The 23,483-nt window shown below is 60.1% G+C and overlaps 3 protein-coding genes across 5 annotated transcripts in view; 2 read left to right on the top strand and 1 right to left on the bottom strand.

The window, feature by feature from the left end:
* ATP6V1G1 (ATPase H+ transporting V1 subunit G1) overlaps nucleotides 1-23,483 on the top strand; it is a 247,032-nt gene that overhangs the window by 37,590 nt on the left and 185,959 nt on the right. The gene's annotated exons all lie outside the window — the stretch shown is intronic.
* LOC112650396 (alpha-1-acid glycoprotein 1-like) lies at nucleotides 7,498-10,226 on the top strand. The gene is made up of 6 exons (XM_025433119.3): nucleotides 7,498-7,659; nucleotides 8,004-8,146; nucleotides 8,358-8,428; nucleotides 9,183-9,290; nucleotides 9,428-9,531; nucleotides 10,041-10,226. Exons 1-6 carry the CDS (start codon nucleotides 7,546-7,548, stop codon nucleotides 10,116-10,118), a joined length of 618 nt encoding a protein of 205 aa, XP_025288904.1. The 5' UTR covers nucleotides 7,498-7,545; the 3' UTR covers nucleotides 10,119-10,226.
* AKNA (AT-hook transcription factor) overlaps nucleotides 11,661-23,483 on the bottom strand; it is a 50,722-nt gene continuing 38,899 nt past the window's right edge. For all 3 annotated transcript variants that reach the window (XM_025432235.3, XM_025432234.3, XM_035697228.2), the window contains 7 exons: nucleotides 20,668-20,844; nucleotides 20,023-20,138; nucleotides 19,225-19,374; nucleotides 17,979-18,074; nucleotides 16,927-17,043; nucleotides 16,492-16,684; nucleotides 11,661-12,884 (listed from right to left, as the gene is read on the bottom strand). In XM_025432235.3, coding sequence (XP_025288020.3) covers nucleotides 12,620-12,884; nucleotides 16,492-16,684; nucleotides 16,927-17,043; nucleotides 17,979-18,074; nucleotides 19,225-19,374; nucleotides 20,023-20,138; nucleotides 20,668-20,844 — 1,114 coding nt within the window. In that variant the 3' untranslated portion in view covers nucleotides 11,661-12,619. The remainder of the gene's footprint in view (nucleotides 12,885-16,491; nucleotides 16,685-16,926; nucleotides 17,044-17,978; nucleotides 18,075-19,224; nucleotides 19,375-20,022; nucleotides 20,139-20,667; nucleotides 20,845-23,483) is intronic.

The following is a 23,483-nucleotide window of genomic DNA, read 5'->3' on the forward strand; positions in this document are numbered from 1 at the left end:
CTGAGAGATAATTAGCCAGAGCTAGCAAATAAACATACAGGACCACCCAGATAAATTTGAATAGATTTGAATTTCAGATACACAATAGCTAATTATTTTTAGCATGCGTGTGGCCCCCATGTGATACCCGGGATAGATTAGGACATATTTATACCTGCTGGACCTGGAACCCGTATCTTCTGACCCTCGGTGCAGAGTTCTTCCTCCCTCAGCTTGGTCCTCCCACCGTGGGACCTTGAGTGAACCCGAGCCTTTCTGCCCTTCTCCCTGAGGAGAAAGAACAAATTGCAAGCAGTTGAACTCATAGCTGGGATTTTATGTATTAAAACCTTGCTCGAGGGGCACCTGGGTGGCCCAGTGGGTTAGGCGTCTGCCTTTGGCTCAGGTCATGATCTCAGGGTCCTGGATCGAGCCCTGCACTGGGCTCCCTGCTCAGCGGGGAGTCTGCTTCTCCCTCTCCCCCTCTCCCTCTGCCCCCTCCCCTGCTTGTGCTCACTCTCTCAAACAAATAAAGAAAATCTAGGCAGCTCGGGTGGCTCAGTGGTTTAGCGCTGACTTCAGCCCAGGATGTGATCCTGGAGACCCAAGATCGAGTCCCACGTCGGGCTCCCTGCATGGAGCCTGCTTCTCCCTCTGCCTGTGTCTCTGCTTCTCTCTCTCTCTCTCTCTGTGTCTCATGAATAAGTAAATAAAATATTTTAAAAATAAACAAAATCTAAAAAAAAACAAACAAACCCCAAAACCTTGCTCTAAGTATCCAGGTCATTAGTACACATGCAGCTGGGCCTCCCCTCCTCCGTCTGCACCTGGCACCTGCCCCGGGCAGTGAGCACCAGGTGCTGCTGCTTTGCCGTGGATCAGAGAGTCCCATCTGCAGAGCCCGGGATTCGTGGTCTGGAAGGGCTTGGAGAGTCCCACGTCCCAGGTACACCCTGTCACGTTACATACACTGTGACTGAAGCCCAGTGCAGTGCCCGAGGTCACCTCCCAAGGCTGGGGCGAAGCTTCCATTCAAACCCCACACTGCTGACAAGTGGGGCTCAGCGTGGCCCCCTGGGATTAGCCTGCGAGTTGGTTACCGATGCAAATTTTCAGCCCCCTTCCAAACCTACTGAATCACAAGGTCCCAGGTTGGGGCCCAGCGATCCATGATTTAATAAGCCTCCCTGAAGAGTCTAGAGCCTGTTCAAGTCCCAAGAATTGGGGCCTTACACTATTTCCTAAATCTGGAAAATGGTCTTCCAAAACTGGGGGGAGAAAAAGCCTTGGAAATGAGATAAGAATGTTCTTTTAATTTCTTTGGGGGGCACCTGGGGGGCTCAGCGGTCATGCATTTGCCTTCAAATCAGGGTGTGATCCCAGGGTCCTGGGATCGAGTCCTGAATCAGACTCCCCACAGGGAGCCTGCTTCTCCCCCTGCCTGTGTCTCTGCCTCTCTCTCTGTGTCTCTCATGAATAAATCTAAAAAAAGAAAAAAGAAAAAAAAGAATGTTCTTTTCATTTCTTTCAAAATTCACCAGAAATGAAACTGAGACAGGACGTCCCGCCTCTTGAATCCTTTCCTGAGGCCTGCCCTGTGCGGTCGCCCCCAGAGAGCCCGCCCCGCTGTTCGATCATGCTTCCCATTCTGCAGATGGGAAGGTTGGGTCACTCTGACGTGCGTTGTCCCCGCGGGAAGCTCTGTGAGGGTCAGGGATGGATCCTGCCCTCCCTCCAGCCACGGAGTACGGCACGTTGGAGGCACTCGAACTGGTTGAGCTATTATGCTCCCTGGAACAGCCCCTTGACATGTCTCAGCAGCTCCCCTCCTGCGCCATATGTGGGCGTTGGAGTTACAGGGACGGGCCCGGCAGGGGGTTCAGGGGCTCTGATTCTGGCTGGGGGCCGGGGCTGGCAGCTGGAGGAGGGGGACCTCGTGTGGTTAAGGGCAGGGAGAGCCGGGGGCAGGAGGCCCGATGGGGGGCTGAGGACGTGGGAGCAAAATGAGAGCGTGCCCGAGGCAGCGTCGGCACAGAAGGGTAGTCAGGGGTGACACTCGTATTAACCAGGGTCTCCAGAGAGATGGGACCGGTAGGATGTGTGTGTGTAAAGAGATTCATTTACTTTTTTTTTTTTTTTTGAGGATTTTATTTATTTATTCACAAGAGACACAGAGAGAGAGGCAGAGACACAGGCCGAGGGAGAAGCAGGCTCCATGCGGGGAGCCTGATGCAGGACTCAATCCCGGGACCCCGGGGTTACGCCCTGGGCCCAAGGCAGACCTTCAACTGCTGAGCCCCCCAGGCGCCCTGAAGAGATTTATTGTAAGGAATTGGCTCACGTGACTTTGATCACTGGCAGGTCCCAAGATCTGCAGACCGAGCTGGCCAAGTCACGGCCCACGCGAGCCGACGACGTCGTTCTAACGTAACGGCCCGCAGGCGGGAGAGCGAGGAAGAACCGGTGTCTCCTAAAGGCGGGGAACCAGTGACGTCCACCTCACCCAGTCAGGCAGGAGGAGTTCTCCCTTCCTCAGACCTTCAGTGTTATTCAGGCCTTCCACTGATGACACGAGGCCCACCCACACTTGGTGGCGGGGTGGGGGGCGGGGGCGGGGGAGGCAATCTGTTTTGCAGGCTATCCATTCAAACGTCGGTCTCACCTAAAAACACCCGCACAGATACGCCCGGAATGTTTGGCCAAGTACTCGGGTGCCCCGTGGCCCCATTAACTTGGCACGTAAAATTAGCCATCCCACGCTGAGGCCGGTAGAGGATGAATAAAGGGTTGCCGGTAGCGGGGGGAAGGACACGGAGAGGAGAGGGACCAGCGCCCGCCCAGGCTGGGGAGTAAAGGTGGCCCTCTGTGTTTGGGGCACAGTACACTTGCCGTTCATTATGATGCCAGAGCCCTGGGCCGGGAAGAGGACAAGGCTGCGGGTGGCAGGGGACAGCGGGGCCGGGCTGAGCTGCAGCGGGGCCCTGCAGGGCTGTCCCGGGGGCGGCGGCTGAGCCGGTCAGAGCTCCAGAGGTGTCAGCAGCCCCCGCGAGGCTCTGAAGAGCCGGAGGGGACGGGAGGGCCAGGAAGATGGGGGACGAGAAGGATGGCCGTGTTAAAACTGCGACACTCACAACTGTCCGTGGGCATTCCAGGGGCCCCGGGAGCTGGCCAGTGAGGCCTCTGAAGCCGGGCCAGCTCCTTCCCGGCAGGGGCAGGGTAAGAAGTTATCGGGGAACAGAAAAGGCAGTTCCTGGGGGCCGGCAGCGGCTGTGGTTCCCTGTCTCCTGTTGCACAACCGAGTGTCAGGAAGCAGACAGACTGGATTTCCCAGGTGGGGCCAATCCTATGTTTGCTCTGTCCACAGCGACTCGAGCCACGGCCATGGACCGTCGCTTGCCCCTGGTGACCAGCCGCCCGTGCTGGGAGGAGGGGGGGCGAGCAAGAAGGGGACAGGCTGGCAGGTGGATTCCAGTCCCAGCTTCCTGACTGGGACGTGGCCTTGGCTGGGTCGTTCCTTCTCTCTGGGCCTCAGTGGCTCCCTCTGCAAAATGGGGGTGCTATGCCCTTTCCTGCTTGCTACCGCACACGGAGCTGCTGTTCTCTAGCAGCAGGGCGACTCGTCTGAGTATGAATGACATCCACCTGCTCCGTAAGAATGCGGTGTCGGATGGTTCCGCATAAATATCAGCTACGGAGTCTTGCACACTTGGGACGAGCAGGAGCCCGGTTGAGCGCAGTACGCTTTCGTTCTTGTGGGCGACCCTCTTGAGACACATGTCACAGCACCGGCTCGTTAGACCAGGGAAGCCACGTCTGAAGAGGTTACATAAGTTGGCCAAGGGCAGCCCGGGGGGCTCAGCGGTTTAGCGCCGACTTCGGCCCAGGGCGTGATCCTGGAGACCCGGGATCGAGTCCCACGTCGGGCTCCCTGCATGGAGCCTGCTTCTCCCTCCTCCTGTCTCTCTCTCTCTCTCTCTCTCTCTATGTATTCTCATGAATTAATAAATAAAATCTTTAAAAAAATAATAATAAGTTGGCCAAGATCACAACACATGGTCTGAACATGAGCAAGTCTTGTCGAGTGTTTTCTCGGCCCAGACACAAAGGTCCTAATTAGGATCTTTTGCTCTGCCGATGTAGTCGCGGCGGCTGTTCACTTGGAAGACCACGAACCAGTCGTCCGACACAGAGCTGAGCCCTGACCTGGAGGGAGAAACCCATATCAAGTGGCTTTTCCGGAGATGAGTCCTGTCAAGCGGGTGCATTGCCCCGATGATCTAACCTCACCTTTCACCTGACCGCTCTGAGTCCTTTGTTTTCCTTATCCAGCCGATGGGGAAAGTACCCGATTTTCTGGAGCCTACTATTGACTTTTTTTTTTTTTTTTGTATTTTGATGTCTTTAGATGAGGCATGTAACTTGCAACCCTGGAAGTATTTCTGTAATGCAGGAGGCTGTCTTCTTTTCTCCTTAGCCCAGCTTGACATTACACTGACGGTGATGGTTAGTAGGGCCGGCGGACTCTGAGAAACAAGTGTGTTTCGTGTAACAAGCACTTTACAAACGTGAACGGATTTAGTCCGCTTGACAACCTGCTCAATTAGCCACAATCCATATCCCCGTTTTACAGATGGGGTAAATTGAGACACAGGGAAGCTGAGTAACTTGCCCAGGGTCACATGGCTCACAGGTGGTCAAGCCAGGACGATACTTCACCACCATCCTGCGTGACCCTGATCGCTTTTCTATTTTCCGCCAACCTTGTCTCGACGTTGTGCCCGGGGCCAGATGGAGGGGCACGGTCGGGAGGGCTGGCCAGACCCTCAATCCACGGAGGTACTGAAGCATCCTTGAAATGTAAGACGACGGAGAAAATCGCACTGTGTCGGGGGAGCGCTGGGTGCACTTGGAGGAACCACTTGGAGAGGCTCTCGGGAGGGGAGGGCACCTCTCCGAGGGGTCCCCGAGTGACAGTGAGGACCCCTCACTCCTGGGGAGTGGCTCTCCGTCTACCCGCTGTAAGAGAAAGCATTCCTTTCTCTCCACGCTACTCACCAGACATCGGGCTGTCACATGCGATGCAAGGAGAGGGTGTAAGAGGGAAGAATGGTTTCCCTGGGGCCTGAAGAGCATCGGTCGTGAAGAAGGATGTTTAGGGCACAAGATCCCAAGGGACAGAGGTGCTTCCGTGTTATTTAATAAGTTTTGTGCGTGCATGCATGTACGTGTGCCCGCGTGGGTACGGATGCGTGTGCGATATGCGAGAGCCTCTAAAGCTCTGGGCTCTGGGCAGGAGCCCCGGTGGCCCGGGGCAGTGGTGGTGCTGTCCCCATATAACCATCAGCTTCTCCTTGAGACAAGCAGTGTCTCAAATGTGTCCCCAGTCCTGCTGTCTCCCACCTGGACCACTGCTGCGACAGCCCCAAGTTGTCCCCCTACCTCTGCCCTCTGCAGACAAAGGGATCTTCCTAAAGAGCAAATCTGATTATTCATTCATCTCCGCCCCACTTTCACTCTTTCCATTTCTCCTAATGCCTGCAGGGTCCACTGCGAATTCCCCAGCCCGGCTTCTGTGCCCTGCAGGCTCGGTCCTGCCAACCTCTCCGGCACCGCCCACCCCACCCCACCCCAGCCCCCAGTCATCCCACTGCTGGACTCACGGACAGGACAGACGGACCCTACATCCTTCACGCGCCACGCACTCTCTCACCTCCGCACTTCCCTGCCCACGAGCTCCGATCCTTGTTTCAAGACTCAGATGGGAGCAAAGTCAAAACACCAAGTGAGCTGGCAAAAAAAAAAAAAAAAAAAGAAGAAAGTGAATTCCACTTCTGACAAGGATGTGGAGAAAGGGACATTAAACAGCATTATTATTTTTTTTTGTCTTCTCCATTTGGGGAGAGATTTTTTTTTAATCAACTTAATTGAGGTATAATTGGTATACAATAAAATGCACACATTTTAAGCCTAAAACTCTGAGTTTTCACCAATGCACATCATGTGCATAACCACCCCATTTATCCAGAAAGTGCTCTTACCACCTTGGGCGCTTAGACTGGCCTCCTTGCCCTAGGCGACCACCGATCTGGTAGCTCCCATTGTAGACTCCTTTGGTCCATGCTAGAACTTTCTCTAAATGGGACCAGACACTATGTACCTTATGGAGTCTGCCTTCTTTTGCCAGCCTAAGATTTTCCGAGTCATTCGTGTTGTCTCCTACACCCGTAGTTTGTTTTTATCGCTGAGAAATAGTCCATTTATGAAGACGCCACGACGCGTGTTTCCCATTTTCCCGAGGACGGGCATCTGAACTGTTGTTCCTTGTCTTGGGCTATTCTGAATGACACTGTAGTCTTGTACATGACGTGGTTTTCTTCCTCTTGAATGGGAGGGTAATTTGAGAAGGCGATTTGGTCACTTTTCCGACACGACACTTAGCATCTGAGGAAACCTCACCATGTGAAAAGTCATAGACAAGTGTAGCTCAATAAAGCTGGAAAAATAAAATCAGAGACCAGAGACAGAGAGCGAGCACATCATTAAGGACGTTGGAAGCTGGGAGGGGCACAATGGGGTCATCCGTCCATTACAACTACAACCACTAACTTCCACTGAAACATGAAAAATGACCCAGAATCTATGAGATGAATAAGGATACAGAATTGAAAGCGTCACGTGATAAGGCTTTTTTTGGGGGAAGTATCTGTTCGTGGGGCTAAAGATCTGTCCCGGCCGGGCGGACGCTCCCTGTGGACGTGCTCATTCTGCAGCGCGGGGCACTGTCCAGGGTGGGGGACCTGCTGGTGATGACACCCGCGGCAGGCGGTGGAGACCACACGTTCCCGCTACAGATGTTGGGAGCTCGGTCAGGTAATGCTGCCTTTACTGGTAATAGACATATAACTTAGACACCTCCTGCTTTGGGAAGCATCCCTGCCTCCCAGGGACTGCTTCACGGGCTCCCCGCTTCCAGGCTGCGTTGGGCAACCAACCACCCCCCTCACCCCCCGCCCGCCGCCTGCTGCCCACCGTCCCCGTCACTGGACTTTTGCTCTCCCAGCTGTTACCACACTCAGCTGGGATAGAATCCAGGTTTGCCTTCACCCCCGCCCGCTCCCCATCCCATCGCCCACGCACCCCACCTAGCCTGGGAACTATCGCCTTCAGCAATTGATTTACAGGTGGGTCCGCCCCAGTCTGGCTGCCCAAGTGGGACGCGGATTGGGCACGGAACATAAGAGCTCTCAAAACAAAACCGAACCACCACCCCAGGGCTTGCCACACAGGTTTCATAACAAGCGCTCCAGCCCACGCCCACCTTGGCCTTGACTGGCCAGGCCTTGGGGCCCCGGTAGGCCTTCCGGCCAGCGATCCGGAGTACACCGAGGCTGGGCGGAGGCTTCGGCTAGCGCTGGCTGTGCGGAAAGGCGGGAAGGATGCGTGTGGGGCATTTCGCAAGCGTGTCACAAGGGCACCCCAGGGCTCTGCCCACACACAGCCCGTTATAAAGGGCGCTGCGCCGCCCGGCCGCCAGCTCCGGCCGGCTCCGGGACCCGTCGTCTAGGCATGGCGCTGTCCTGGGCCCTCGCTGCCCTGAGCCTCCTTCCCCTCCTGGACGCCCAGAGCCCGGGGTGCGCCAACCTCACGGCGAGGCCTATCACCAACGCCACGCTGGAGCAGGTGCGTCCCTGGGCCCCCAGCGCCCCGGGCTTCCCTTCCTCCTGCTGGCTTGTGGTCAGCCGCCTGGCCTGGTTCTGCCCATTTCTCTCCCGGGTCCCGGGGCGACATTCCGACCAGCCTCTGGCAGCATTCTTCTGCTTCCAAACTCAGAAGCCTCATTGCAAGGTCCCTCGGAGGGGACATTCTGTCCTGGGCAAGGAGGAACCTCACCGTGAGCTCCTCGCCGGGGGCCCCAGACTCCCTGGCTGCAAAAGGGGGGGGGGGGCTGCGGTGAGACCTGCCCGCTGGCTAGCAGGGGGATCCGGCTCCTGGCCTCCATCATCCGGCTCTTGGCTTCCCCCCAGATCTCTGGCAAGTGGTTTTACATGGGCTCGGCCTTCCGTGACCCGGAGTTCAATCACTCGGCTAGAACGATCCACGCGGCCTTCTTTTACTTTGATGTCAACCATACAGATGACACAATCCTGCTCAGAGAGTACCTAACCATGTAAGACCCCCACCTGCAGGCTCACCCCCGGCCCCAGGCACCTGCTCCTAGCTGCTGGAAAACCTTGAGCAGGTCCCTGCTCCCTCCCGGCCTCAGTCTTTCCATCCACAGAATGGGGAGGGTTGACAAATCGCCTGCAACCCCTCGATGGTAGTGACCAGTGATCATCCATATTTCTCCTGTTTTTCTCCCCTCTTCTGTCTGGCTTTAGTGGGAACCAGTGCGTCTATAACAGCAGCTTTCTGAATGTCCAGCGGGAGAATGGGACCGTGTCCAAATATGGTAAGGACCAGCGCTGGGGCAGGAGGGCTGCTGGGCGTCATGGGGGGGGGGGGGCGGGTGGGCCCACCCAAAGCAGGGAAGTGCCGGGGCTCAGGCTCGGAGAACATGGGACAGGCCCATGCTCCCGAGGTCCTGGGGCCCGCACGCTGCAATAACCGGTAAGGACTGCCCACATATCTGCGCTCCATGTGCCAGGCGCTGTTCGCTGTACTTTACTAGAATTAATCCCTTAATACTCACAAACAACCCCAGGAGGACATTACGGGATTAGATGAGACACTGGGATGTCGAGCAGTTTCCCTGGAGTCACGCAGCCTATAATTAGGACTAGAATGCAAAGTCAAGGCTGGCTGCAGTCCTGCCTCTCTCAACCACTCTTTATCCTTTGGGCTCAGAGGGTGGCAGTCTGTGTCAGGCAGGCAGTGACCTCACTCGTGCCCCCACCGTCACCCCAGAGAGGGCGCATCAGAGGGGCACACCAATGCTGATGGGCTTAAACCAACAGCCCTGAGCCAGCCCCGAGGCCCCTGTCTGGGCCTTACTTTCCTGTCTGGAAAATGGGGAGAAAGGCCCTGACAGTCACGGTCCGCATAAGGCTCCCCCGACTCCACATCTCAGCGCAGGGCCTGGCACACGGGAGGAGCGAGGGGTGCGCGTCCCGGGTGAACTCGTGGCCGTGGGTGCCCCCGGGGTTCCTCGCCTGGGATCAGGACCCATCGTGCCGTGCGGCCTCACCCAGAGTTCTCTTCTCTAGAGTATGGGAAAGAAAACTTTGGCATACTCCTGCTCACCAAGGATCCTGAGCTCTTCATGCTTGGCTTCTCCCTGAAAGACGAGCAGCACAAGGGGCTATCGTTGTACAGTAGGTGCCCCTCCAACCTCCACCCCGCCCAGGCCTCACCCAGCAGACCGCCTGCCCCTGCAGCTGGGCCCCCAGCACCCCAGGCCTCCCCGCCGCACCCCGCCAGGGATACCCAGCCCCCTTGCTCCCTCCTGCAGCCAGGAAGCCCGAAGTGACCCAGGAGCAAATGACGGTGTTCCACGAAGCTCTCGCATGTATGGACCTGCACAAGTCGGAGATCGCGTACACCGATGAGAAAAAGGTGAACACAAGGAGGACTAGAGGTGCCCGGCATCGGGGCGATCCTGCCCGGGGTGGGGGGCAGCCCCAGGGGCCCAGACAGGGAGAGCTGCCAGCCACGGCCGTACGGCGCTGAGGCACCAAGTCCTACCTTCAAGCACCTGCCTCACGGCAGGGACGGCTGAGCCTTCTGGAGGTCCACGGGGATGGGGGCCCAGGAGGGAAAAGTCCCTGCGAAGCAGGCAGGACGTCCAGGGCGGGGGTGAGGCCTGGGAGGGAGGAGGGATGGCAGGGATTGGGGAGGGAGTGGCGGGAACGGGACAAAGAAACACCCGAGGGTGATCACCACTGAGGACTGCGGCCACACCCCAGCCGTCCGACCCCCGCGGGTGGCAGCTGGTATTGCGGTTGTTAGCTTCGCCCAAACGGCCCCAAGGATTGTTGCTGTGAGCGAGAATCACCCGCCTAATAGTCTCCCTGATACTTCCCATTCAACCCGCGTCACCGTGCACCCCGCTTGCCGCCCTCTAGGATCTGTGTGGGCCGGTGGAGAAGCGGCACAAGGAGGAGAGGCTGAAGGAACAGGAGGCAGACACGGCGCTGGGCTAGGACCCTGGGGACGGTGGGGCCCATCCCCAGCCCTACGCCCCCACCCTCTGGACATCTCAGGTTTTGGTCTCAGTTGCATCAATAAAGCTTCTGCATTTGTAACAGGCAGGTCGTCGTTGGCTCATTCAGTCGCTCACTCATTCGTACGTGGGGCAGCCTGCCGGCCTGAGCCGGGCCCCGGCTGGCCGCGGGGTGTGCCCCTGCCCCCCGCTGTAACACCCAGCACAGCCCGCACCCTGATAGGCACCGAATGCTGTGGGAGCCCAGCACCTGGGGAGGTTCCTCCTGCAGCGGAAGGCTGGGAAGGCTTCCTGGAAAGGGCATCTGAGCCAGCCTAGAAAGCTTTGGAGCTGCTAACACCTGCTGCTCCAGCTGCAGGCCAAGGATCTGAGAGGACGGGTTGGAGAAACATCGAGGCAGGGGCTCTGGTGGGGAGTCAGGTGAAATGAGGGGTGGGGGCAGCGAGGAGCCAGGCGAGTGGTGGTGCCAAGCACCAGGGGCCTCACCTCAGACGTTACCCTGGTCGTCTGGGGAGCCTGGAGGCAGAAAGGCTTTGGCGGGGACGCTGTGAGCGTCCCAGGGAGAGGAGGGTGGCCGGGCAGGGGCGGGACGGGGAGGCGCAGAGGCCCGGGGGCCCAGCTGGAGGGGCTCCGTGACGCATCCTCGGGGGGCCCGTCCGGTGCCCACAAGGAAACTGGGGTGACATCGGCCCCTAGAAGCCCGCCGTCCTGCAAATGCGTTTGGAGCCCTCGAGAGGGGGCCGTGTCGGAGGCAGGCCCACCTCGTGCGGCGAAGAGAACCGAGCCCCCCGAAGCCGAGAGTCCAGCAAGGAGGGCGGCTTCCTCACAGACCCGACGATGTCGAGGGGGCCACCCTGGGAGGGGAGCAGCACCACCTGGGGGCGGGCAGGCGGGCCCTGGGGCTCAGGCAGGTCCGTGCACGTGGCCTCAGCCAGCCAGGGTGACCGATCGGAGCCCGGGCACCCGACGCCCAGTCCTGTGGCCCTCCCGAGAGCCGGGCTGCCCAGGCCCAGGATCCCGCATCCCCTTGCTCACAGCTGGAGCCACGCTGTGCCCGGGGCACAGGCTGGGGACGCCGTCCTGGGCCCCCACCCCTGCGCCCCGCCTGGGCTCCCCATTCCCATCCGCATCGCCCCGCAGCAGCCTGCTGGCACCCAGCACGGGCTGGCCTCGGACGCTCAGAGCCTACAAGAGATCCCTTCTCGGCTAATTGCCACTTTCAACTCCAGATGATGACCTGCTGACAAGTGCAATGGGAGCGTGTCCTGGTGGGCGGTGGGGGGTGGGGCGCAGGAGTGAATGGGGGAGGCGGACGAGAGACCCCAGGAGGGAAGGCCCAGCAGGTGTTGGGGAGAAAGGCTCAGAGGTTGGGAACGCCAGAGCGGTGACAAGAGAGACTTCAGAGTGAGACATCGTGAGGTCGTGTCCCCGGGGGAAGGGTCAGGGTCCTCCTCCTCGAATCTTCCGCCCCACAAATTTGAGTCAAGAAACCACGAGTCGACGACGACACACACCACAGATGTGGGCAGCTTTGGGAATTTTTTTTTCTTTTCTCCTTTTTTAAAAGATCAATATTCATTCTTCTTCATTTGCCCTCATAACGAAAATAGATTTTTAAATGCCTCAAATATACAAATATCACCGATGCATACACATTCCAGAGAAGCTGAGGTACGCGCTGCTACAAGGTGGGGAGCCGGAGGTGGGGTGGCCTCCCGGCTGCAGAGCGGGGCCTGGCAGGTCGCTGGCCGCTAGCCTGATGCCACGGGGATCCCAGGGACAGAGCCGAGGGTGCCGGGATGAGGTACAGAGAGGGACCATGGGGGACAAGCTTCCTGGGCCCTCCCCGGGGGGGCTCCCTCCCCAGCAGGTCCACGGGAAAGGCCTCTCCAGCCGCGGAGAAGTGGGGTGCACGTCATCCTGGGGACCCGACATCTGGACGTTTCAATGGCGTCGAAGGGCCCTACTGACCACCAGTCACTAGGAGGAAAGTGCACAGCCACGTCCCTTCCCAGAGATGCCTACTCCGGAGTGGCTGGTCGCAGGAGGCAGGTTTGCACCACAGACCCTGGCCGTGTCCCTTCTTATTTGGCCTTCTGGCTTGGATCTAAGGCCAGGAAAACTCAGTTTAAAAAAAAAAATCTGTCCATCTGTATATAAAATACATATTATTAGCCAGAGGTGGACAGTGCAGGACCAGGAGACCCCCCTCCCCACCCAGAGGCCATCTGGGCAGAAGGCGGCCTCGGTCCAGCACTTCCTGCAGGGGCTGGTCCCCTGGGAAGTTGCTCCTCTCGATGACCAGGCCCACCCCCACCCCCCGTCCGCGCTGAGAACACGGAGCCGGCAGGGCTTGGGCTAGAAGGAGACTCAGGAGGGGTCTGTGGGGCCTTCGGGAGTGGCTCCAGCCTCCCGGCCCGGGGGACAGCAGCAGGCCGCCTGCCCACCCAGCCACCCTGTGTTGCTGAGTCTCCAGTGAGGTCAGAAGAGGCAGGAGCCCCGCAGGCTTCGGGCCTGGCGCAGGTCGGCGGACAGGGAGCGGCTCATCTGCTTGGTGGTGGAGCGGATGTTCTCCGCAGCCTGGACGGCTTGGTTCAGGGCCTTGTTGAGCTCCTCTAGGTCCTCCAGGTTCAGCTGGATGGAGTGCCGGGGCGCCCTGGGCAGGCGGGGCGGGGCTGGGGGGGGCCACTCGGCGGGGGCCGGCTGGGCCGAGGAAGCTGAGGTAGGTCCCGGGGGCGCGTAGTACCTGAGGAGAGAGGCAGCTGCGTTGGTTGACCGCGGACACCAGGTTTGGCCCCACCTGGGCCACTGGCCCCGAGTCTCAGTGTCTTCACCTCGAAAATGGGAATAGTAAATAGCTGCTTCGAGGGATGTGTTGGAAGGACGAAGGATGGTAAAACGGGAGTGCCTGGCCCAGAGCAGGTGCTCAGACGGTCAGCTCCATCTACCTGTTCCCTTAATAAAGATTTATCGATCCTAGAGTACGGGCCAGCCCGTGTGCCAGGCCCTGGGGTTACTTGGTGACCTGCTGCCTTCCCGGGGCCTCTCATCCGAGAGCCGGATCTCAGGGAGACCACGATCACCCCGGGGCTCTGTAGCAAACCCCTTCCATCAGAGAGGTAACAGATGGTCCATTTGCCAAGCGGGGAGCGGTGGAGAAACGTGATGAGAATTAGGGTTCTGGAGGAGTGGGAGGGTCTGCTTTCACTCCTCTGGGGCAGCAGGTGGCAAGGTGTCCTTCCCGGCCTGGCCCGGCCCTACAGGAATGTGGGGTGTCATTTAAAGTGCTGGAGAAAACGGCATGCGAGCCAGGAGCTGAAGCACGGATTTCTCCAAGGAGTGCCTACGGTTCGTGGCCAGAGCCACCAAACCCGCAACGGGCGGGAAGAGGGTTGTGGCCTCCGTGTTGTGGGACGGAGTGAGTGGCTGAGGGAAGGAGATAAAGGGTTTTGCCAAAATGAACCAGGGATAAGTTGACGAGGACTCGGCCAGAAGCCCGTCATTGGCGTCTTGCTTGGCAAACTTAAACTCTGGTCTTACCCCTGATGCTCCGCTTCTTCCAACCCACACTGTTGTATGGGGGGGTGGGGAAGGGGGGTTCTATCTCCAAAGAAGAGACACAAATGGATGACAAGCACCTGTAAAGATGCTCAACAACATCAGCCACTGGGGGAATGCAAATCAAACCGCAGGAGAGGCCACGTCCAGCCCCTGTCCCCTGCCGGCCACGGGGTGGCTGCAGTCAAAAGGACGGATGTTGGCGAGGAGCTGGAGAAACGAGAAGGCCCAGGCACTGCCGGCGGGAACCCACAGCAGCGCAGCCACTTTGGAAAACGGTCCAGCGGCTCCTCAACCACCTAGACGCAGCGCGTGGCCCGGAGCGGACGGGGCCCCCTGGGGACCGCGTGCTGCGCTCTGAGCAGCTTGTCTGTTGGGTGGGTACCGTCCTGCGTCTTGCACGCATTGGCACGCGGGGCACAGCGGGGCCAAGTGACGCAGGCGGCCTGCCCCGAATCCTAGCCAGCTGCGGGACGCTGGCCCCGGGGCTTGACCCTTTAAGGACTGTACCCCCGCCTCAGAGCCACCGAGGGCCACCTCCCAGGATGCATAGACCCAATAGGAAAATTCAGGTAAGAAGCTCTGTGCGCCGCCCGGCCACTCTCAGCGCGTCTGTAAACGTCAGCTCAGAGTCAGAGGCTGGAAGAGGCGCCGTGGACTCACCCTCCCCGGATGCCAGTACCTGTCTCTGGACCCAATGAATAGGCTTCTTGGCTCCAGCTCCCTCCTTCGGGGACACTCTGCTCTAACTGCTGGGTTTCCACACAGCCCTCCCTGGCAGTAATTTGTTGCTCACCTGGCCTCAAGGTTGTCCAAAGTCCCCCTCAGGCAGAAGCAACAATGCCCCCCCCGCCCGGTCTCTACCCAAACAGAAGCAGAAAATCTTTCTAGCTACAAAGCCTTTGGTCCCGGGGCTAGAAGGCAGGTGGCCAGCAGGTGTCAGCACAGGCCCACAAGCTTTCCACTCAGTCCTGCAGGTGACCGCGGGAGAAACAGGGCATCACGCCCGCCCTCCAGCAGCATCTCCGGGACTACGGTTCCTGGCCAACTTCTGTGTATTGAGGACTTTCCGTGCATTAGCTCACTTGGTCCTTACCACAACCCGTTTCACAGGGGAAACAACTGAGGCACTGAGGACCAAAGTGGCCCCTGTCCGCAGTCCTGTGGCTCCCCCACGGGCCAGGTCTGTCGGGCACTATAGCTCAGGCCCTTTCCCCTTCCCTGGGGCCAGGCGTGGGGACACAACCCGGTTAGGTCTGCCACAGGTCTGAGCCTGGAGGGATACGGAACAGCCTCAGCAGCAGAGAGACCCAGGCCTAACTGTGGGCACTTGGGGCTTTATCCCGGGGCCACCGAATTCCAGGCAAAAGCTTTCCCGCCCAGTGAGGCCCAAGCATGCAGGCCTCTCCTAGCTCCCAGGAGCTCCCAGACTCAGCCGAGGGCAGCGAGAAACCACTGTGCGCCACAGTCCTTACAGGGGCCGGGGGCCGCGTGGCCCCGGGCGCCCCTGCTCCCACCAAGTGCCAGGCCCCATAGCGACACTGGCCTCTTGCTGCCCACAGACACGGGCTTCTGACAAAGAAGACTCCCGACTGACTCATCTTCCACTGAGGGAAACTGAGGCACACTACTCGCCGGTGATAGTTGGCGCCAGCAGACAGGGTGCTGTGTTTCCCCTGCTGCACGAGCTTGTCCTGTGGAAGCCACCTTGACTCCTTTTTCTTCTTCCCAATGACAGTACTGCGCCGCGGTGGCGCTCTTTGCAGGGATGACAGCGCTGCCCTTTCGTTGGGCAACGAGCCCCTGCGGGCACCGCACTACACAATTCCCCACACATCTGTGCGTCTGGCCACGCACCTCGTTTGACCCTCGCACAACCGTATGTGGTCGAGACTGTCACCCCATTTGACAGATGGGGAAACAGATTCAGAGAGGGAGTAGCTCGACCGAGGCCCCAGCAAGCAGGGAGTGGGAGACGGGATCCCACTGCAGCTCCGATTCTAAAGCCCAACGAACCACTTCTGCCTCAAGCGCCGCGCCTCTTCTCTCCTGGCAGGTGTTCTAGCCAAATCCCCGTAAAACGCGGAGTGCTCATCCTGCCCTATGCCTGACCGGTACGCTCCCCAGAGCTCAAGGGCCTCAAAAACAAGGAAAAGTCTGAGAAACGGTCGCAGCCAAGAGAGGCCCCCAAGGGCCCGTGACAGTGAACTAAGGGGCATCGGTGTGGCATCCTGGATGGGATCGCAGAACAGAAAAAGCAGCGTAGGTAGAGACTGAAGAAACCCGAACACACGGTGGGAGTTAGTAGGGATAACGTATTCCCATCGGCCCACTAAGTGTGCAAATGTGCCACATGCTAGTGAGATGGGAGGAATGAGGGCATCGGGGGTGGGGGGGCGTGCAGGGGCGGTGTCTGTGCTCCCTGCCCCACTTCCCTATACATCTAAACCTGTGCTAAACAGTCAAGCCTATTGGAAAACACTGAGTGTGCAAGTACTTGCTTGCTGGGAAGACCCACAGGGAAGGGGAAGAGTCCCCTGCACGTCCCCTGGGAGCTCCTAGAGGGCAGGGCCCTCTGCCGGGCTGCTTCACGGCTGCCCCTCCACCCCCCACCCCCGGCCAGGGCCAAGCGCACTCCGTGGTAGGCAGGGAGCACTCGGTGTTCTGCACACTGTACCCGCAGGGGAAACGCGGGAGGCCGTGGCGCCCGGGGTCTCAGCTGCCCGGCTCGGGTCTGATCGGGAATCATGAAGCGGGTCAGGTAGGCGAGGAAGGTGGGAGAGGAAGGTTCTTACACAGTGGCTGACGGATAAGGCATGATGGGAACCGAGGAGATGTAGGCGAAGGCGGGAGGGGCTGGCGCTGCGGGCGCTGCAGCCAGATACCACAGTCCGGGGGGCGGCCGGGCCGGGGACCCCGTGCGCTTGCTCCGCTGGCTGGGGCTGCTGGCTCTGCGTGCGTTTCTCCTTGCGGCAGCCCTTTCTGGCCCTGTGAGGGAGGGACAGCAGAGGGGACAGGCTGACGGCTTGGCAGGATGTAGCAGAGAACAGGGCTGGCCACCCCGGGGAGCGTGTCGCTTTGGGAAGCACGTCCTGCGCCCGCCCGGTTTGCTCAGTCCCAGACTGGGAGAGCCGCCACCCCAGCTGAGCACCTCCACCCCGGGGCCCCGAGCCCCCATCAAGGACAGCTGGCGGTCTGTCTGGGAGGAGACAGTGGGCATCTGTCCCTACCACTGGGGGCTGAGTCTGGGCCATCCGTCTCTGGGGAGGACCCGCCTCGACCACACAGGGGACATCGCACAGTGTCAGTGGGAGACGGTCCCCGTGGGTCCCTGGTGACGGTACCACCTAGGAGAGGAGGGAGAGAGATGTCATGTCTGGGTCACTGGGCCTGGAGCCCCCAGCCGACCTCCGTCAGCACCGAGCTTCCCTCCGGCCACGGAGAGTCAGCATACGGCGAGCCTTCGTGCCGTGTTGTATCAAAGCCAGCGAGCCACTGGGCTGGCTACTATCGTCGCTCCCCCATTTGACAGCCCGGAAAACCGAGGCGCCCAGAGGTTGAATGATTTGCCGAAAGGTCTGAGTGGGGAATGGGCAGTGCACTCGCTGTCTGAGCCCAAGCCCGGGCGCCCAAGCCCAGCGCTTCACCCTGAGACGGGCCCCTTCTCCCGAGGGACTGGCCCACAGCGGCCCCTCAGGCCCCAGCGGTCCGTGGAGGCCAAAGGGGACAGGCGGAGAGCGGGCAACCTCCCCCTCCTCGCACACCCCTCCCCAGGGCTGGCCTGCGTCCCCTCCAGGCCTCAGCTCAGCTGGAAGGCCTCCCACCCGCCTGGCGGGGTTCCCGCTCCCTGCCCGCCCTGTGCTCTCCTAGCCCGGCTCAGATCGCTTGTCACCATCTGCTTAGCTGAGGGTTCCTTGGGGCCAAGGCCCGGGGCCCAGTAGGGGACGGTGCTCGATGCCTGAGTGAATGAATGAACAGAGAGGCCCGCTGGCACTTGAGCAAAGGCAAAGCAGTGTAATGGCGAAGAGCCAGCGCCCCGGCGTCACAGCTTGGGTGCAACCCCGGGCTGTGCCACGAGGAGGCTGAGTGCCCTTGGGCAAGTTACTTAAGCTCTCTGAGCCTCAGTTTCCTCACCCGTGAAATAGGCACCATAATCAAACGGACAAAACCTATTTCACAGGGTCGTGAGGATTAACGTTCATAAAACCTTTAGCATCATGCCCTGGTACAGCAGGGGCTTGATAAATGGCAGCTGACCCCTTCTCCGGGCGCCGCCCCTCACCTGAGTCCTGAGTCCTGGGGGGCCGGCAGTGGGGACAGGAGATCGTGCCACCGCCTCTTGGGGCAGACGTGGGGGTCAGAACACGGTACTCCTGGCCTGGGGAGGAAAGCAGACAGTTAGCTCCGGGTGCTCGGGGCTGGGAAGGTCGGGGAGGCGTCTCCTCTCCCCGACGTGCGGAGGCAGTGGGCGAACCCAAGCTCCGTTAGGCCGGGAGGCAGGCCAGGAAGCCCGGCTAAGCAACGGCTAACAGGGCCACTACGCCCCCGGGCCCCCCCTCGCCGGGGGGGGGGGGGTAGATTGGACCGGCTTGGCCTTGGGGTCAGCCCTGTCTTCTCCCTGTTGTCCCAGCGGCTGTGAAACGGGGGCAGTCCCAGGACGGGTTTGGGGGCCACATCCACGAGGCGCGCAGCCCGGCGCCCGGCAGATGGAAAGTGCTAGAGGTCTAGAGGTTTTTAGGAAGTTGGACAGATGCTTGGGTTTTGACCGCGCCCTGTCACCTGCTGCCTCGTCTATCCCTCCGTCTCAAATACCTTCGGAATGGGGTCCGATCACTTCTCTCCTCTTCCCCGGGGCCTGCAGGGCTCCCGAGTCCTATTGGGTGTGTGTGTGTCGCCTTGGGGCCCGCCGTTCCCGCCTCTAACCCCTCAGCTGTCAGGGCAGACAGGCCTCTCTCACCTCTGGCCACGTGGATCTGGGGTTAACGCCCCTCCTTCCCAGCGTGCTAGGGGTGACAGTCACACCTATAATCGACTCTCTAGGACTTACACACTTGCTATAATTGCTTATTTGCTATCGTCTGCTACGCAGACTCACGAGAGTTGGCGCCGTGTCCACGCTGGTTTGAATGTTACGCGCTCTGAAGTCCTACTGTGTGTCACGTGAAGTCTTACTAGGCGCTGGGAGCCTAGTTCCTGACACACAGGGCGCCCTGGGGAATGCGACCTGAAGGAAGGCCAGGGCTAAGGGATCTGGTGTCCACCCTGCAAACGGCAGGTGCTTCATGGCCCTCCGTATGACTGGCCAGCTAACGGGGCTCCCCCGGAACCACACGTGGGCCCCGGCGGCAGGGGACGCATCAGAAACTGTTGGCGGGATCAAGGTGCCCCTCCCCGGTGCTCCCTGCGTCACAGAAGTCACGGAAGATGACGATATTTCAATGGCACCCGGGGAGGTGGGGAAGGCTTCCGTGATGGGAGTCCTCCCTGGGGGCCGGGCCACCCCACCCGCCCACCGTCGTGCAGCCCACCTGTGTACTGGCCCCGGAAGGTGACCCTGTCGGGCCGCCTGGCGCCCGACCCTGCTCCTTTCACTCCGTCCCGAGCTGCCTCTGCACTGTCCGTGGACGCCCGGCTCTTCTCAGGGAACAGCTGCGGGGGGGTTGGCTCAGATTCAGAACCTGGGGTGGAAAAAGAGGGGCATTAGAGGATGGGGATGGGGGTGTCGCACAGGTCAGGGAGTGAGCAAATCCCACGCTCAGGCTCTGAGGCACAGCTTGGGCTTTCATCCAGGTGTGTCCCTTAGTAACAGCAGCCGACGCACACGGACTCCTGACCTGTGCCGAGCTGCCCCTGCCGCGCGTGCACCCCCACGGCCGTCCCAGGGGGCAGATGCTATTATCGCTGTGTGGTCAGCTGGCCCTCTCAGGGCACAGAGCGGGGCAAGGACCTGGCCGAGGTCACCCCATCAGGAAGGAAGGAGGCGGGCTGGAGCCCCCTTCCCCTTCTCCATCAGGCAATCCCCCTGCACTTTGGGGCGTCCATCCACGTCCTTGTCTGCAGGGCGTGGGTCACATGACCCACCTCGCACCGACCGCCGGAGACGGAGGCCCTACAAAGCCTTTAGAGAAATCCCTGCACGTAGCAGGTGCGTGACTTACAGTGGCTATCGCTGGAAGCGCGTTTATATTAAGAGCACTACGACGGGCTAAACAAGACACACAGAACCGTTTCCGGGTTCCTCCTAAGGCTATTTCTGGGGTCCCTGACCACTGAGCTCAGGCCCAGACTGTGGCTCCAGAAGTCAGGCCAGGCGGGCGGCCACTTACTCACGGACAGTTGGGGCATCTCCCGAGGCGCTGAGGAAGACCTGGCTCGCCGCCTTCCTGCGGGGTCAGCTTGCTGCGCACCCCCGGGCTCACCAGACAATCTCTCTGTGGATTTACTAGCAAAAAGGAGAGAGAGAGAGAGAGATGATGATGTCAGTGGGTGAGATTTTACGCAGACTTTCAAGATGATCAGCCGGGAAGCCAACCTCCGGGGAAAGCATGAGCGTCGAACTCAAAGACTCATGAGTCAAGCTCTCTGCCCCTCAGTTTCCTCATCTGTTAGGGGAAAAGAGCAGCAAATACCTCGGAGGGTTCTGGGAAGGATGAAGGAGACAATGACCACAGAAACCTGAACCTAGCGCCCTCCCTTAGAAACACTTAGAAACCAAGACTGAGCTGGTTTGAGAAGTCATCACAGACGTATGGCCAAGGAGCAGACGTCCCGAAATGTTTGCGCTTCACTTGGGTGGTGAGTTCAGATTACGCGTTGGCTATTTCATGCATCAAATATTGCACAGTAAAAAAAAAAAATGTGAGAGTAGGAGAGGGGTGTGAGTTCACACGTCTGGAGAGACCCAGAGGCGGCCAAGTTTTCCTCTGCAGCTGGCACCAGGGCCCAAGGGCGAGTGTTTTGGGGTCACCCACCTGCCGTAGTGGGAGCCCCAGGCAGCTGGGGGGTCCAGTGGCCGGGCGCGGGGCCGGGCGGGGCGGTCGAAGGCGGCCGCTGGGGACGTCGGGCTGCCCTGGGGCGGCTGGTGCAGGCTGTCTTCCAGCCTCAGACGGAGCCGAGACACCTCCTCTTGCAGCTCTCGGATGGCCTGGCTGGGGACGGGGGGCGAGGGCAGAAGCGGAGAGCAGATAAACCACGGGCTGAGCTGCAGCCCCCGCCGGCGCCCCAACCCTGTCCCTCTCCTGCGGCCACCGCGTCCCATCTGCCCTCAACCGATCCTGGAACTTCCTCGTGCGTCCACCCGTCCTGCGGGGACCCGTGCACAGCCCTTCCCAAACCCCAGTGGCGCACCGGCAGGATCGAGGGGTGGATGCACAATAAAGGGCCCCTCGACACTCCGAGCTGTGCCCTGCCGGGGCGCCCCCTCTTCCTTTCCGCTGTCTGCAGAAATGCTAAGGACCAGCCCAGGCCGCCTCCTTCCCACCCTCAGGCAGCCCCTCCCTGAACATCCCCCGCACTGCTCATGCCCGCCCGCCCGCCGGTCCGTCCGTCCGTCTGTCCGTCTGTCTGCAGACGGCAGAAGATGCCTTCTCTCTGTCTCCCCGCCAGGCAGTGGGCGGGCCTCCCCCCACCCCTGAGACCCTTAGACCACAGATGCTCAGAAATGGTCCTGCACGGGACTCCAGGCCCCAAGCGGCAGCAGACGAAGGGCTTATGGGAGCGGGGCTAAGGGGACGCCGCGGCGCTTCCCGTCACCCCCGGAGGCAGGCAGGCTGGACATGCACAGCGCTCTCGGCGGCTGCCCGGACCCCCAGGGGGGACCCCCAAACACGGCCCAGCCTCTCACTGGCAACGCATCTCAAGGAGCCGCTGGTTTCTATGGAGCAAGGACGGTTTGCACGTCTGTCCAGCCAGCACCCGGATCCCTGGGGTCTCGATGGACGCAGGTGTCACGGACGCCCCTCCTGCCCGACATCCCCATGCACGAACCCCACATGCGGAGCACTGGAGTCGGGGCTCATCCTGGCCCGGCTGGGTGCACCTTCTCCATCTACTCCTGGGGCCGGCTTCGGGGCGGGGCTCCCCTCGGGGTCCCCTCTCGCTTGGTGGCCCTGGACTCGTGGCTGAGCGTCTCCTGGCGCCACCTCCAGCTCCCAGGGGGTGCCAGGGACGGGGACTCTCTAGCTCTGGCCCGTGCACTGTGTGTCCAGGGCCGCCAGTCCCCAGGGAGACGTTTGTTGGCGTTTCCAAGGCAAACGGCAGGGTGCCTGCGGGAGAGCCAGAGCTCCCGTGGCCAGTTAACTCTTGCGTGCAGGCCTGGAGGCCGTGCCGCCTTCCTGTCCCGGGCGAGGGACCCAGAACACTCACTTTCTGGGTGTTTCTATCAGGATCTCAGTCTTCCTGACTTAATTCTTTGGTGCCGGGAGCCAGCTGGCACCTCAAGTTCGTCTTCCCTGCAAACCTTTTCTCCCCCTGAGGTCCCCAGCTCTGTGTCAGCAGCATCCACTGGTTGGCCAGCCAGAGGTCTGAGTCACTCAAGACCCTCCTCCCTCCCTGGACGCCCCCGGAAGTTAACCAACTCCAAGTCCTATGGGCCCAATGCCTCAACGGCTCTTCTCAAATGCACCCTCCTCCGTCCGTCTGCCTGGCCCTGCATGTCTGTCCTGGAGGAAGGGCCTTGGTGGCCGTCTCCCCGCCTTGCCTCCATCTCACCCTGCTGGGGACCAGGGAAATCCTAAAATGTGAACCCAACCTTGCCACTCCCTTTTAAAATCCCCCTCACCCTCCTCAGCAGCATCTATGCATTCGCGAATATTCAGTGACCTCATTTCTCTGGGCTGAGCCACCATCCAAATCTCTCACCATGGTGTTCACCGCCAGTGTTCGAGGCCCTGGGAGACCTACCCCAGGTCCCCCTGCCTACCTCCCTGCTGCTCAGCACTCGCCGCTGCACTCACACTCGGGGACCCAGCTAAAACGAATGGTTGGCTCTGCAGAGGTGATGGGTGCTCTCCCACCCACCCATAGGCCTTTGCACATGCTGTTTGCCCTGCCCAGGAACACTCCTCTGTCTCTCTTCCTTCTGTTCTCAGCTGAGATGCCACTTCCTCCAGGAAGCCCTCCCTGAAGCCTCTGAGCGGGCCAGATGTCCCTTGTGGGTGTTCCCACGGTCCTTGGAGCCTCTGCACTTACACTGGGGAGGGTGACCAGGGGTTTCTTTGTTCATCCTACAAGATGGTGAGCCTCCTAGGCCAAGGACTGGCTCCCCCACTGCTGTATTCCCAGGGCCTAGCGTATCATTGACACGTAAGCCTGGAATTCCTCCGCCGGTGCCACAGGACACCGCAGGAGTGCACGTACTAAACTCAGGCCTGCGAGCCGAATGCCAGCCCTGTGCCCGCCTTTGCACATAGGTGACACGCCAGCCCCAGGAGGGCACAGGCCCAGGGCCTCGGAGGGAGTCCTGCGGAGCAGTCTTTCCCGTGTACCTGGGACGGACACCCGGTCCAGCAGAGGCATGTGATCGATTATTGGCCAAAAGCAACTCAAAGGAGAGCTAAGAGGGCTGGCCAACCTATTCTCCCATTGCTGTTCACTCACACAAGGAGCAACTTTCGTAGTAGAACAATTGTGCTTGGATTAAAAAGAAGAGAACTGAAGACCAGGCCCTCCTCGGTTCATGCAGGAACAGCACCACCCACTGAAACACAGGCCTGGCAAGTGGAGACCCGCCTTGGAGGAGAAATACAGGGAGCGAGGTCTCAGCACCAGGAAGGTGAACCTCTAGGTC

This window comes from Canis lupus, chromosome 11, assembly GCF_003254725.2.
Source record: "Canis lupus dingo isolate Sandy chromosome 11, ASM325472v2, whole genome shotgun sequence".
NCBI classification, from domain to species: domain Eukaryota; kingdom Metazoa; phylum Chordata; class Mammalia; order Carnivora; family Canidae; genus Canis; species Canis lupus.

What these genes read in the sequence shown, in the direction of transcription:
- LOC112650396 (XM_025433119.3), top strand. Translation starts at nt 7,546, where the DNA reads ATGGCGCTGTCCTGGGCCCTCGCTGCCCTGAGCCTCCTTCCCCTCCTG. An exon ending in CAAGGGGCTATCGTTGTACA is followed by an intron (nt 9,291 to 9,427) that starts GTAGGTGCCCCT and finishes TCCCTCCTGCAG; the next exon opens with CCAGGAAGCCCGAAGTGACC. An exon ending in CGTACACCGATGAGAAAAAG is followed by an intron (nt 9,532 to 10,040) that starts GTGAACACAAGG and finishes GCCGCCCTCTAG; the next exon opens with GATCTGTGTGGGCCGGTGGA.